Raw genomic sequence first — 15,012 nt, forward strand, 5'->3', positions numbered from 1 at the left:
TCTCGTTTTTTTATATAGGGAGATGTGACTCCTCCTTTTAAGAATCTCACAAGAGATGATAACTGGTTGAGGTTAAATACAAACACGTATTTGTCTTTTCTAAATAGGTTTTCATAATTTACTGAATTGCTATTTTTATATAATGCTTTTTCTAGCCTATATTTTCTATGTTGTTTGTCCTTCATAAAAAAATGTCATTAGACTTTAATGTGAAAATGCCTAGCTCAATGAGAAGTTAATGAGTTACACGAGAAAACAGCGGTAATCGTTTAGATTAAGGTAGCCGATACTAATTCGAAATTCTCATACGAACATTTAACACCGATGACATACATCCTACGATGAAAATTTGTATGCAGATGATGTCCAAAATTCCACTGTTATGTTTTTCTTTTGAGTTGTTCGAAATGCATATTTGCAAATGCATATTTGTTTTGAGCATGTCCCGACCTTACAATCAGCGCGTGTGCGTGTATAGTCTGTGTATGTCAGTGTCTATTATATTTGATTTGCTAATTGAGGAAAAAAAACTTTGCTGAGAAAAAAAGACTGCCTGCTCGTGGTGATCTCTATGTTTTAATATTCCTCACTCTACTGCGTAAAAAAAGGCAGCGAGTTTGAAATTTCCGGGTCTTACTTTACGGCTGTGATTGGCCCACACGAAGCTTACCCACATGCAAAATGAACCAACGCAACAATACAGCTTTGAGTCCACTGCGAGTGGAAGCCTGCGGGATTACGTTCAAGCAAGTATGACTACGGACAAAAACTAAAAACCGTCCAGCCTCCTTTTGAACTAGCTTATCTTATTGTACACGGAGCACGGGTTAGTCGTTTCGCTCGTTTCTACATAAACGCAAAGGCTATTGTTGCTATAGCCTGAATGCTATGAATCCAGAATGAATAGTACAGAGGACAGTGGTAGCAAGTGCCCTATCTCCAGCTTCACCATTCAGTCCATTCTGGGTACCACATCCGAAGGCGCGCGCAAGGAGAATTCCAAAGGAGGGTTGCAGAGAAAGCGCACACGATCGGTGTCATCCGAGGAGTGTAGCGCAGCAGAAGACACTTCAGACTGCTTCTGCTCAGAGCCCGGAGATCGGGAACCGTGCAATCGGCATGAACCTCTCAACTTTTCTTGCCTGAGTAAGTTAACAGTTGTCGGCATCTTCAGTATCTTTACTTTTTGCTTTCCTGATATTACGTTTCCTTTTATAATCTACACCAGTACTAGGTGCACACATTCAAATTATTCAAAATTTGGCTAGATTAGAAAAAAGAAGAACATTTTTTTTTACATCTAAAAACAGAATTGAGTTCGTTAATTGATTAAATAGGCAGTTAACAAATATTTTCCCCCAGTTGACCATGCACTGTAACCTAATTTAATTAGTAGAATGAACCTGCGTTACTCATACGATATTGTTTATTTAATGGGACACTTACAACCTTTCAACATTCGATAAAGCAGTCAAAGTTCAAACTTAATGAACTCTTGTACAAATTATTAAATCGTTTTAAAATTTCAGTAGTTCATTCCACTGAAGCACATTGATATATTGAATTAGTCCAAATACTGAAGATTGGTTCTGCATTTGAAACGTATACAAAATGGCTCTATGTTGCTATACAAGTTCATACTTTATTTGCATGAATTCATTAAAAATGTTTTTTTTTTATTTATTTTTTTTTTTAAACACCAAATAAACTCGAGAATCGATTCGATTTAATTCATGGGTAGTAATTCATTTAATTCAAATGAAAAAGGCATGTCGATGCTGTGCTAATATATTGTTCCTCTAAATTTACAATATTATGCATAAATGCATGTTGTTGTCACTGGTATATTTCTGTTTATTATCTGTTTCTTCTTGTAGACTCCACCAAAGGAATTACGCAAGGGCAATCTGCTGTAGAAAGGCGGCAGCATTTGACTCACGCTCTGTTTCAGGACTACAGAGAGGACAGAGAGAGACCGTGTAGCCAAATATCATCTATTTCTGAGGAAAGGCCACGAGACGGTGAGGACAAACACAATAACTCGGGCAAGAAGAAGACCCGCACTGTTTTTTCGCGGAGTCAGGTGTACCAGCTCGAGTCCACTTTCGACATGAAACGCTACTTGAGTAGCTCCGAGCGGGCCTGCCTTGCCTCTAGTCTACAACTGACAGAGACTCAGGTGAAAACCTGGTTCCAAAACCGCCGGAACAAATGGAAACGACAACTCTCGGCAGAACTGGAAGCAGCGAATATGGCACACGCCTCAGCACAGACTCTAGTTGGGATGCCGCTTGTTTTTCGAGACAATTCCCTATTACGGGTTCCAGTTCCTAGGTCTATTGCTTTCCCAACGCCTTTATACTACCCAGGCAATCTGTCAGCTTTACCGCTGTACAATCTTTATAACAAGACCGAATACTAACTTCGTGTATGGGCTAAAAATTGATTAAAAAATTGATTTAAAAAAAAAAAAAACAAAGAAAACTTTTAAAACATGCGCTACATGTCTGTATGTATATAATAAAATGCTCATTGGATGAAGATGAAAGTATATTCTTATTATGCATCACGTTTGTGTAAATAAGAGCGCTTCTCAATATACAGACTATCAAATACACCATGTGTATATTAATTATTTTGTACTATTTGTTTAGAGTTTGCACCCTTTGTCAATTACACGCAGTCTTGGGGAAATGATTTGGAAAGTTCAGTTGATTTAGCCGAATTTGCAATTGTTTTCCATTCACCTGTCTATATATTCTTCCATAACCGCGCGTAAATGAAATTATTAGAATATAAAAGACAATATACGTAATTTAAACACTTCCCCGGTTTATTTGAGCTTAGATAAATATGGAATTGCAAATAGCCGGAGTGGTAGGCTAATAGGCAACCAAAGAACCACGAGAAACAATCAATGAATTCAACATTCAGTAGCCTATGGGGTCACTGAATCTAAATGCGCGTTTACACATTTCACAAATCAGCAGCATATGTGGTTGTACAGCGTATTAACTGAAAGTGTACCAAACCAAATTATATTTTAAAAAGCGTAAAGACAGAAACCACCCGTCGTTTTCCCCTTGTTATCCTTTGGTGCTAGCTTTGTTGTCAGGTTAAGTCAGTCTGGAGAACAGTGCAGTAGGCTAATTGGTAATAATTCGTGCTTGATTGTAGCCTAACCCTCCACAATTCATCCACAATAAAATTACTGTATATGTGCCTCTGTGTTTTCTTCCATGTTATGCGCGAATCCTTGATAGAACACTCATATCTGTATCTGTGTATCTGTGTTCTCTTTTGTGCTGATGTTCGCTTTTAATGGTTTTGGTTTGAACAATCCTAAAAGTCTCAATGTCGTAGGCCTATTTAAGATGAAATAACTCAATTTCAAATGCTACCGTACTGTTTCTAATAATAGCAAATTGTTATTGTTTAATTGATAAGGAAAGTGTACCAACATCAAGATGCGTCTACACAAATACAGGGATACAAATAGCAGAATTTTGTTTTGAACTGACATGTGTTATAAAACACTAACCATTATCATTAAGTTTGTCTTATTTGGTGTGTGCGATCACCTAGTCATTTTTTAGAATGCGTTACGTAAAGTACGCAACCTGTAGTTACATGATAGGCTACGTTTCTAAGTCAAAACTGCCAACTAAGTTTGATCAGTTAACTGTTTAGTTCTTAACTACAATTATGTACATTTTATCCATAGGTAATTCGTACTAAATACTGCTCCTATAGTAGGACTATCAGTTTTCCAGGATATTCCCTCAAACAACCTTAGCTTGTTTCATTAGGCAAACACAACTGTTTGGTTCAATTTAGCTCCAACGACAATGTGTATTTTTACATCAATTTCACATTTTACAACATAGGCTATTACTAAAATATAGCATACTCTTAGTGGGTGAACTTATGTTGGCAATGCTGAAAAAGACAATGCAGTGTAGCACACAGACTAAGCTATCGAATGAGGATATACAAATGTATTTCACTCTAGTAAAGTAAAAGTGTTAATTTTTAAGCCAAAGTTAATTTAAAGGTGGGGAAATCGGGATAAGCATAATAATGCGTGAAATAGCATGCCGCTTATCACAAAACACTAGGCTTCGTCCCTTACTCACCTGTGCTGAGTATTCCCAGGGACTTTGGCTACAACTAGCTTGTTATCTATTTAAGCTGCTTCCTATTGAAATGGGTGGACTTAATTCTTTCAGACTTCAGGATGTCTGAAAATGAAAAAGTTATCATCACTTATCCTGTAAAACGCCACAGGTTTCGAAAGAACGTGAAAATGAGTAGTGATATATTTGTCCTGTGTCACGTGGTATATGGTTTGACAACGGAAGTACTTTGGTAAAAGGAACTTAAGATTTTGAAGCCAATCAGGGACGCTGCGGGAATTTCCACGATTTGAGTCGACCAATAGGAGACCGATTTTTTCGGTGGTAAGTTGAAGTTGAGAAAGCTGTTGTTGTACAGGCTCATGCGCGTTAACATTAGAGCTGTTTATTAGCTAAAATACTGGTGTTGGGCTACGTTTCTACATTTCAGCAATACTTTAACTCAAACAACGGTGAGTATAGATTTATCCAATGACATTTTGCAATATTATTGCTCGATAAAACTGAAAAATATACGGGGGAAGGGAGCGTTTTCAGTTTACCGGCGGAACGGGGCCTAGTTAGCCCTCTAGCTAATGTTAGCTTGCTAATCCTTTTCTGTTTCGAAATACAACTGGTATAAATTCCTTAGCTTACAGTAGCCAGTTGGTTAGTTAGTTAGCTGACAAGCTTTAAGTTAGGCTGTCGTGTTTGTTAACTAGCAATATGTTTTTGGTCTGTTAGCCAGTATTAGTTATAATAATGTGTGTCCTAGCATGCTTTTCATATCCAATAAAAGTCGCATGCTACTAACTGATAGACGAGCCTGGTTTGTCTTGTTTTATAAAGACTTGCTGCATGTAGCTTGCAGCTGCTAGCTAGCTTTTGTCCCTGTCTGCATGTATTGCACTTTGAATCGACACCATACGAGAACTTTTACGCATGGGCCTCTTTCCGCCGAAGTTACTCGATTTCACCCAGTGTGCATCTGACACATACACACTCAAAGTTGTTCATTCATTTTGAGTAATTTTCCCGTTCACAAAATCCGTTAGCGTGGTAAAACTGTCATCGAGGTGCAAGATGTGTTTCTATGGTTGGTTGTATTGTTTGTCTATATATTTTATTATAAAGTATGGTAAATAAAATGCCCACAAATAATTGTGTTCCTATCATCCGTTTCGTTCTCAGATGACTGGTTCGAATGAGTTTAAACTGAACCAGGGTCCGGAGGACAGCATCTCCGCAGTGAAGTTCAGCCCCAGCACAGCGCAGTTCTTGCTGGTGTCTTCCTGGGACTCCACTGTCCGTCTCTTCGATGTTGGGGGTAATTCCATGAGAATGAAGTACCAGCACCTGGCGCCCGTGCTCGATTGTGCTTTTTATGTAAGTCAACTTTCTTCCCATTCCTGTTTATTTCACATGATAAAATATAAGCATAGAGTTGAATGGAGTGAATAGCCTAATAAATGATATGAATGAATTACTGAAATGGATTTGATAAAATAACATTCTGTCTGCCTAAATGGCAAGCTAAACACTTGAAATGTCTCTTGACATGTCAAATTGTATACTGATATACTAAAAACAATGCTCATAAAGCATTGGACTTATATTCACTTTGTTTGAAGCTTGATATCTCAACGGTATGATTTGCAGATAGAATTCTATAATTCAAAACTTGTTTACTGTCAATTGACCTCTGTAAAGTCCAGTCCCAACACCAAGTTTTTAAATATCTGAGCGAGACGTTAAATTGGAAAGAATATCTTCGCTTCTTGTGCTGTTTTAGCCTGAAATAACCAGCATTGATAACACTTTCCCCTGTTAGGACCCCACGCATGCCTGGAGTGGGGGTCTGGATATGCAGTTGAAAACACATGACTTAAATACTGACCAAGGTATGACTACCACTTCACATTTGCCCAGTAAGAGTATTGTGAACCTTGTATATTTATATAGTGAATGCACTTACTGTTACTAAATAAGTACATTCTTTTTAATGTATGGTACAGTGTTTTCAGTTTCATTGATTTGGGATGCTGAATAAACTACACACTGGAATTACATTATTATTATTATTTTTTGTAGTTTATGTGATGGTCTTGTACTCTCTCTCCTCCAGACACAATAGTGGGAACACACGATGCCCCAATTCGTTGTGTGGAATACTGCCCAGAAGTCAACGTCATGGTAACGGGCAGTTGGGATAGGTCCGTTCGACTGTGGGACCCAAGGACCCCCTGCAATGCTGGTACCTTTACCCAGCCTGAAAAGGTAGATACTCAGACATATGACACATGCAGTACATACACCTCATTGCTATATTTCAGGAGCAGGTGCGTACGATGACATATTTGAATCCAAAACGATAAAGGCTAACCAAACCTACTTAACCTCTAGCAAATATGTTGGGGAGAGGAGAGACCAGGACAGGACCAGTAAGATGCGCGGAGTTTCAGGGAAATTGTGTTGATGGAGGTACTAATGGGGGTGGGAGTGGGTTGAGCCATACATGGAAAACTACATGGCAGTAGTTTTGCTAGCATGCCTGTCCGTTTAGACAACGTGCACTTAGGGTCGCTGCACACTGCTCTGGGCCTCTGGAAGAACATTTTCATTTCTCTCAATGCCATCATGTCCATGTCGTCCACTGAAGGCCAAATAATAGCCAAATAATTTTGACGAAGTCCAGTCCAGCGATTTGTACAAGTACAGGTTACGTTCCACCTGTATTGATGTGTCATCATACTAGATGGCTGGTCGTTCCAAACTGTAACAAACATTTTAATGGCTCATCTAATGGCACGAATGACTCGTCCTCCTCTCTTGAAAATGTCAGGCAGAAAATACCATGTTTCCCAGTTAACGTCAGTAAAGCCATCCCATGCAGCTGGCGAGTGATGATCGGCCGTCCCCATAACGGATCTAAGGCCGTGGGGCCAGAACAGAGTGGTCTGATTGGTGTAGGGTCTGATGAGCTTTTGGAGATGTCACTGCACTGTCCCTTTAGCTAGCGCCACGGTTATGAATATGATGTGAGCTGGTTGGCCTGGCCTGTAGAGGGAGATGAGAAGGGGAGTTACATGTCTGAGTCTGGGGAGGTTGTGGATCAGGGGAGCAACATCATTCTGGATGAGCTGTAGAGGTCTGATGGTGGGGGCAGGGAGGACAGCTAGGAGAGAGTTACAGTAGTCTAGGTGGGAGATGAGCGGCTCCTGGACTGAGAGTTGGGTTGAGCAGGTGGTGGAGGAATGAATATATCCTCCAGGAGAGGGTACAGTTTGTTGTCCAGAACCACTCCAAGATTCCTGGCACATGAAAAAGATGATAAGGAATTCATTTTTTGTGGTTGAAAAGACATCTTTGAAATTTAAAGGAGTCCGTAAACCCAGCCCGTCTTCAGTGAAAGAAAAATGATGTAGCCACAGACTATTTGTAGTGCCCCTAGTGATTTATTTAAAAACCAACAACTTTTCACCCTATCATCAAGAGATATTTAGCCTGTTTTCTGTCCTTGAAGTCATTTTGTGCGCACCATGGGTAGAATATGCGGATGCTCCAATTATTGAATGTCTGAGTATCTGAGGTTGCCTCTGTGTGAACATGTGAAATTCAGTGTGCTTCAGAATTTGTGAAAACCTGGCAAATTGGGGAGGGGGACAGATGCAATTTCGGTATCCGCTAGCAGTTATCTAAATAAACCGTTTTGCCAATAATCACGGCGTCACATGATTTCACCCCTCCCGTTCTCTGGCCAATGTCTGGCCGCGAAAGACACCTGTCCCGCGAATAGGGGAGCGGGATGAAAACGCCGGCACCAGTCCGCTTCGCCGTGGGGCGCGCCTGTCAAAGGTGAGCCTCCTCCCTGTCTGAGGTGTTAATGGCTGCATTACGCGCGGCATCGGGCTGCGCCGTTCCGCAGATTACTCCTGACCCAATTTCAGTAAGAGCTCCCCGTTTTGAGGATAAATGGACGGCATTAGATAACTGCGCTGATTTATGGGTAGCCGCGGCGAGGCGCGGGGACGAATTCGCGACTGGTAGGACGGCGGACCGCGGCTCCCGCGAATTAAACTGTTTATTAGTTCCACCGGGTTCATTATGTCACCCCTTCTCTGTAATGCCTCTCTTCAGGGTAGATGTTTTCACATGAATCTTTTCGAGATTTGTCAGCTCCGTGCGCGAGTGATTTACGACGCGAGTAAGGCGGGAGAGATCATTCAGGATCCAAGTGTCTGGCCGGCATCCAGCGGTTATACATATCGCCTTGGCGGCGGGCATGAATGACAATTATTTAATAGCGGGATAATCAGAATTATTTCAAGTGGTTCGCAAAGACAGCAGCTGCCACTACTCTGAAGATTGGCTGAGATGGTGTGTGGGCGGTTGATTTATGATAACAGTAATGTGCAGCATATGTAAAGAGCCAAATAAAAGCGGCAAGGGTTTTTTTTGGTCTTTTTTTTCCTCTCTCCTCTTCTCCTACCCCTAGAACTTGTTCCTCTGGCCTGTGAGCTTTTAGCTCTGGAAATCCTACTGTGTCCAGAACTTAGTTGCTGGTAATAGCTGGTTCATTGCTACCTGCTACTGAAACAAATGAGAGATTGTTGATTGATTGATTGAATGCATGTTATGTTGTGTAAATCATGTACCTCGATCTTTCCAGGTCTACACGCTTTCTGTGGCAGGGGACAGGCTGATTGTGGGCACGGCGGGGAGGAGGGTCCTGGTGTGGGACCTGAGGAACATGGGATACGTCCAGCAGAGGAGGGAGTCCAGCCTCAAGTACCAGACCCGCTGCATCCGAGCCTTTCCCAACAAGCAGGTGAGCGTGCGCCGTCGCCCCCCGCAGGCCGGGCTGCCTCTCTCCCCGCACCTCCCTTTCAGGCCGCGCTTCGCCTTCGGACCAAACGGCGTCCTTCCGCATCGATTCTGGCCGACCCCCCGCTTAACTGGCCACAGATAGGCTGAGTAATGTCGCGTCTGTTTTTACTTATCGAAGCCGCGCGGCACTCCGGTCAGCGTCGGTCGTTTTTAAATGCGCCTTATAAATAAAGTTGACTTCGAATGACTCGGGGGGTTTCGGAGTTGGAGCCGGACGGTCGCGGCTCGGAGTCACCGGCGGACTTAAATAAATCTCTGCTCTCCGTTTCAGGGCTACGTGCTGAGCTCCATCGAAGGCCGCGTCGCCGTGGAGTACCTGGACCCCAGCCTGGAAGTGCAGAAGAAGAAGTACGCCTTCAAGTGTCACCGGCTGAAGGAGAACGGCATCGAGCAGGTCTACCCCGTCAACGCCATCTCCTTCCACAGCGTCCACAACACCTTTGCCACAGGTGAGACCACTCCCGTCGTTAAGACCCTGGGCTTTTTGTTGCATGATGGGAGATAGAAGTCGCATGGTGATGCCAGACAGTCGGTTCTGGTCTTAATGTACTTTATGTTCTGTTTTGGAGAGCAGCATAGACTCAGCTAAGAAGTGCACTTTGAAAGCATCGGTTTGCTTTCCAACTGCCAGGAATTGTGAATCGCGACATTAGTTCAAGGCATTATGTATGCTATGAGTTACCTTGTTTGTGACCATGCTCCACATTGCATCTTGTGGCAAAGCTACAAATTTTGATTGTGCTCCTTCATAGCAACCCCTTCCCCAAACCCAAAATCTAGAATCAAAATGGTTTTTAAACATGTCCACCAACTGCAAGTACACTGTAACTAGTGCAGTGCATGGAACCTGATCAGTGGTTTGATTTGACTGGTATGAGAGATGAATGAATGAATTTATAAAGCACTATTCCGAACGCTCAGTGCTTTACAGTGATGAGTGGGAACTCACCTCACCCACCATCAGTATGTGGCACCCACCTGGGTGATGCACAGCAGCTCATCTCAGTATCTCTTATGACAGTGGTTCCCAGGATGAGCCCCGGTTCTAAAAGACAGCAGTGTAAAGTGTATGAGTGGCGGTTCTCATGGCCTACCCTTCCCGCCACGTCCCTACAGGCGGTTCGGACGGGTTCGTGAACATCTGGGACCCCTTCAACAAGAAGCGGCTGTGCCAGTTCCACCGCTACCCGACCAGCATCGCCTCGCTGGCGTTCAGCAACGACGGCTCCACCCTGGCCATCGCCTCGTCCTACATGCAGGAGCAGGGCGACATCAGCCACCCCGAGGACGCCATCTTCATCCGCCAGGTCACCGACGCCGAGACCAAGCCCAAGTGAGCCCTGCCTCCCCCCCCAACCCCCGGTCCCTCTCAGTAATCCCCGTAGGGTCCGTCCGCTCCTTCGTTTTCTCTAATTCCATGAATGGCATTATTGATGGGGTCCGCATGCAGCTGCGATCTCTCTCTCTCTCTCTCTCTCACTCTCTCTCTCTCTCTCCCCGGCTGATCTCTATCTCGCTCTCCTGAGGTTTTCAATATCCGCCAGCTGATAGACGTCTGACAAACGAACGAGAAAAGGCTCTTTTTTTATTATTACTATTTCTCATTCCGTTTTTTATGTTCTGTGTTGCTGCGCGACTCTCTCTTATTATTTTTTTTTGCAGGCTGGTTTGGGGAACAAAGGCACTCGAAGTTTCGGCCGAGTTTTGCGCTCCCGGTATCGCGTTCGCACTTTCGGCCGGGTGCTTTAATCTCGTGCCACGAGGCCGCCCCCCGCCCCCCTCTCTGCACCTGCAGTGTTTTCCGGTGTCACTGCGGCGGTTTTGACGAGCGCTCGATCGACCCGGCGATCCGGCCGAAGGGAAGCTAACGAGCCTTCATTGACCCATCCGCCATTATCGGGACGGAGGGGGGGGGAAAAAATGACCGAAGAAAGACATGACTGAAGTCAGTTTACAGTAGCCGTAACGATGCTGCCTTTACAGTATTCATCAGAAGGGCAGCCTCCCGGATAATGACCTCAAACGCGGTTGGGCTGCCTGCGCCCGGGGGAAGCGAGCCCTCCGGTGATCGAGCGGCAACAGCGATGCTTCCGGTAGCCGATGCAGACGGGTTTAAAATGTCCCCAGATGCTGCCCGCTGGCGAGCGGTTGATCCGAGAGAAGGGGGGCGGGGGGGGGGGGGGGCGTGTTGTGTAGGTAATGCAGTGACGAGACGCAGGGCTCCCGCGTCTGCTTGGGAGGATGGTTAAAGTAAGTGCAGTGCATAAAGACAGGCAACTCCCTGGACCTTTCTCTGCCTTTAACCGGATTTGAGGGAAGCGTAACGAGGTTTCGGGACTGCCTCCTTGCATCGTAACCTTACGAGCTTCTTCATTTATTGACTGTAATGATTAAAAAGGCTGATCTGAGCCAGAATTGGATTCCCGCGATCCTGTTTTATATCAGAGGTAAAATGGCAGAGCAGGGGGGGAAGCGCACCGGTTCGCCGCGCTCGATTTATGAGAGAGGCGATCTCCGGCCATTTTGTCATTGCCGGATGTACGGGGAGGCTCCCTAAACTTAAAGCAAATCATTGGACCGTGACTTGAATTTCACAAATACGAGTGGGATTTCCTGTGAAAATCAGATTCCCCTGTGGCAAACCCAGTGTTAATAGTTTAACTATCGGAGCAGGTAATCATTGTGGTTGGTCAGATTATAGCCTGAGGTATATAAACAAGCTGGTAAAATTGACAGTTCAAACAAAGAAACTGTATCAATATGCAGTTCAGAAGTGTGAGGTGATACTCCTAAGCCTGCTGCTCGCATCACAATACGGGCTTGAACCAGGAGTGGGTGGGGGCCGGAGCCACCGAACCTCTTTTGTCAGGGGGCGTTTGGTGTCGCGAGTGGTTTGGAACTCTAAACAATGGATGCTAGCCTCGTAGCTTCCAGCCGCTGAAACGCCTCAGTTTTCTGACTGTTCCCATGGTCTCACCGTGACGTCTCTGCCCCGCAGGTCGACCTAAACCCATCCCGGGAGCAGGTCTTCAGGCCGCGTCGCCTCGAACCCCGGTCTGAGGCCTGCGTCTCTTGGGGGAATATCTGCTGGCATCCAGTTGAACATGAATCCTGCTCCCTTTTTTTTCTGCTGTCCTATAATCCGCCTGTGTGTTTTTTACTTGTATTTCTGAAGAGTAGGGTTGTGTTGAAGGCCACAGCCACGCACACCATCTACTCTCTGACTAATTTTAGTGCTTTTTATTCTGAATTTTCTAACTTTTGTAATGTGATCATTGTTAATGTTCTTTACAACTTTGCAAATGTTTGTTCTGCTCGACACTGTATTCACGTGACATTTTCCTTTTTTTAAACTGCTCATTTAATTTTTAAAAGGACATTTCTCATAGTTTATGCTATGTATGAAACATTTATTTTAAAATTGCTATCTTTCTGTATTGATCCATGTCTGTGCAGCTGTATCACTGCTGCTCTTCTCAAACATGGAATTACTGTAGCCAATTATACCTGAAAGTTACTGTTTTGCTTAAGTGTTTCTGCTAAAACAACAGTATTTTCTCATTTTCTTAAAAGAAAATTTGGGCCAATGTTGTCATTTGTATTGAAGTAACAAATTCATTTTTTTTCACTTAAATGGATCCAAGATCACGTGGCATATTTTAAAATAAAAACATCTAAAACACGAAGTCTACAATGTGGTGCATTTGTATTCATTTGTATTCATTTTATTCAATCTCCTGCGTACTCTGTTTTGGCTTTAATTTTGCTCCATATCATGTATGAAGTGGAGGGGTTAACATGGATGTGTATACAGTGCTTCTTACAGCAGTGATGATGGTGGTGACGGTGCACTGAAATGGAGAGCATAATACCATCTACACTGAAATGGAGAGTGAAAGAGTCTACACACTGAAATGGAGAGCGTAGGACAGTCTACACACTGAAATGGAGAGCATAATACCATCTACACTGAAATGGAGAGCGTAGGACAGACAGTCTACACACTGAAATGGAGAGTGTAGGACAGTCTGCACACTGAAATGGAGAGCAGAAGACAGCCTACACCCTGAAATGGAGAGCATAAAACAGTCTACACACTTGGCCTGGGACCAAAAGCTGCACTGATGGTTATCTCCAGGGCAGAGCTGGGAGATAGGATGATACGAGTGTGGAAGAAATCTGACCAGTCTAGCAAAGTTTGCTTATGAGCTTAAGCGATAATGTTGTACATGAATTTCAAAAATGTTTATGTTTTTGCTGTAGCCACGTACCTGCATTTTTTAAGGAAAAAAGGACTGATTGTTTTGATTATTCAAGTATTCTGAAAGGCTGCAAATTATATCCCGCTACTATTATAGACTTAAGTGGGATGCAGTCTTTTGTGAGTGTTATAACAACCTTCACGATAATTTGCTTTAGTGTTCGTCCTGGTATTACTGAATTAATTACACAGTGTCTAAAATTTTCTAAAAAGTGACCATCGATGGAAACATTTTCATCGCAACCTGAGGTGGGAAAAAGTCTAGTGAGTACTAGACTCTGCATAAATGTGAAATAGACTTCAAAAATGGCTACTTTTCGTATTACAAATATGTACTAATGCATTGGCCTTTAATGGCAGCTTTGTACTGATGTGTGAAGGGGTAATTAATGTTTTCCCTTTGATTTCCCAGTGTTCAGTTCTGCTCTTTGCTGTGAAAGAGACCGTACGCTAATGCCTAAGAGCTACTCTGCAACAGTTGTTTGTGGTTGTTTGAAAGCACCATCCCACCCCCACCCTCCTACCTCTCTCCAAAGCCCTTCAGAATAAGAAGCAGGAGGAAGATAAAGGATTGTAATTATTCTATTTAAGACCCACAATTTTTGTAATGGGACTTTCTGCAGTCTGCTGAAGTGCAGGCAGCTTCTTCAATATCCTGGACATTATTTGCTCGTTTGGTTAAATGATGTTTCTAGCTCCCTCATGATTACTCATAATGAGTCAGTCTTTCTCATTTTGATGTGACTTCAGCTTAATATAAAATGGCATTCATTTTAGGCATAATTACCACTCATGAGCTTGCCGGGGGAGCGAGAGAGAGAGGCAGGCCGGGGTTTGTTGTGTGGAATACAGCAATTTGCCTGGTTTCCTGCCATCTTCCAGTAAATTAGAAAATTAAGTTTCTATGCCGAGCGTTTCAGCTGTTACGCTAGCATCTTTTTAGAAACGATCAAGGCTGCTGTGCGAAAAATGTTTGTCTTGCTGCACCGCTAATAGTTATTAATAAAACCTGTAATGTGAATAGCTCGGAGAGGTGGTGGCGTGCTTTTAATGTAATCAAGATTAATGGCAACACATTAGGGGAAGATGAAATTATCAAGCCCTTTTTTCAGTACCACAGATTTGCTGGAAAAGCAATAAAACGTGTTTACATATTGTATAGTAAATAACATAAAATGCACATTTAATTAGGAGCTACAAATTAAGCCGTAAATATTTCCATAAATACATGGCAGGTTAAAATGTGGTCAATTTTCCCCGAGTCTTCACGAAACGAACACTTTTAAATACTGATTTGCAGCGCAGGGAACGAGCGGCTCGGAGCGACCTCTCTGGCTTGCTGTTCCTTTAAGTGCCCGGCTACGGTTAACCACAGCTGTGGTGAGGAGGTGAGGGTTTTATTTCCAAGTGCTGAAGTGTTGCAGACAGTTTGGCTCTACAAGAGACAGTTACATGACAATTAAAAAGGGGGGAATTGTGCTTCTCCAGCCTGTCATGTACATTTACTCAAACCACAAAAAGGTCTTGTGTTTACTCCGGGCTCACAGATGACCTTCAAGTGGGCACTCTACGTGTAAATATGGTTTCTGATATTGTAACCGGCTGATGCCGCTGTTCAACCTAATCCGTGCTGAAGTGGAGAAATCACATGATATTTCGGCAAATATTGACAACCTTCTAGAAATGTATTAATAACCTCCTATTATTGAATTATGGGGATCTTGTATATGGTTACACTGCTCACGACTC

General features: G+C 43.3%; 2 protein-coding genes and 1 long non-coding RNA gene across 3 annotated transcripts in view; 2 read left to right on the plus strand and 1 right to left on the minus strand.

Moving 5' to 3' along the window:
* The window catches only part of LOC118216772, a 7,625-nt gene extending 3,429 nt beyond the window's left edge, over nucleotides 1–4,196 (minus strand). Inside the window, exon 1 of the long non-coding RNA XR_004763067.1 lies at nucleotides 4,137–4,196. This is a non-coding gene — a long non-coding RNA (uncharacterized LOC118216772). The remainder of the gene's footprint in view (nucleotides 1–4,136) is intronic.
* LOC118216766 (homeobox protein HMX2-like) lies at nucleotides 719–2,454 on the plus strand. The gene is made up of 2 exons (XM_035398233.1): nucleotides 719–1,146; nucleotides 1,878–2,454. Exons 1-2 carry the CDS (start codon nucleotides 900–902, stop codon nucleotides 2,420–2,422), a joined length of 792 nt encoding a protein of 263 aa, XP_035254124.1. The 5' UTR covers nucleotides 719–899; the 3' UTR covers nucleotides 2,423–2,454.
* Nucleotides 4,197–4,445: 249 nt separating the features above from the next.
* Nucleotides 4,446–12,563, plus strand: LOC118216758 (mitotic checkpoint protein BUB3). The gene is made up of 8 exons (XM_035398221.1): nucleotides 4,446–4,588; nucleotides 5,307–5,501; nucleotides 5,947–6,016; nucleotides 6,241–6,392; nucleotides 8,785–8,943; nucleotides 9,274–9,451; nucleotides 10,119–10,335; nucleotides 12,001–12,563. The coding sequence occupies exons 2-8, from the start codon at nucleotides 5,307–5,309 to the stop codon at nucleotides 12,008–12,010; spliced, it is 981 nt and encodes a 326-aa protein (XP_035254112.1). The 5' UTR covers nucleotides 4,446–4,588; the 3' UTR covers nucleotides 12,011–12,563.
* Nucleotides 12,564–15,012: the final 2,449 nt, after the last annotated feature.

The sequence above is a fragment of the Anguilla anguilla genome, chromosome 2, assembly GCF_013347855.1.
Source record: "Anguilla anguilla isolate fAngAng1 chromosome 2, fAngAng1.pri, whole genome shotgun sequence".
Classification (NCBI taxonomy): domain Eukaryota; kingdom Metazoa; phylum Chordata; class Actinopteri; order Anguilliformes; family Anguillidae; genus Anguilla; species Anguilla anguilla.

Bases quoted from the DNA above. Each gene is read 5' to 3' on its own strand.
- LOC118216766 (XM_035398233.1), top strand. From the start codon at position 900: ATGAATAGTACAGAGGACAGTGGTAGCAAGTGCCCTATCTCCAGCTTC. The intron at 1,147-1,877 runs GTAAGTTAACAG...TTCTTCTTGTAG, and splicing joins TCTCAACTTTTCTTGCCTGA to ACTCCACCAAAGGAATTACG.
- LOC118216758 (XM_035398221.1), top strand. From the start codon at position 5,307: ATGACTGGTTCGAATGAGTTTAAACTGAACCAGGGTCCGGAGGACAGC. The intron at 5,502-5,946 runs GTAAGTCAACTT...TTCCCCTGTTAG, and splicing joins TGCTCGATTGTGCTTTTTAT to GACCCCACGCATGCCTGGAG. The intron at 6,017-6,240 runs GTATGACTACCA...TCTCTCCTCCAG, and splicing joins TGACTTAAATACTGACCAAG to ACACAATAGTGGGAACACAC.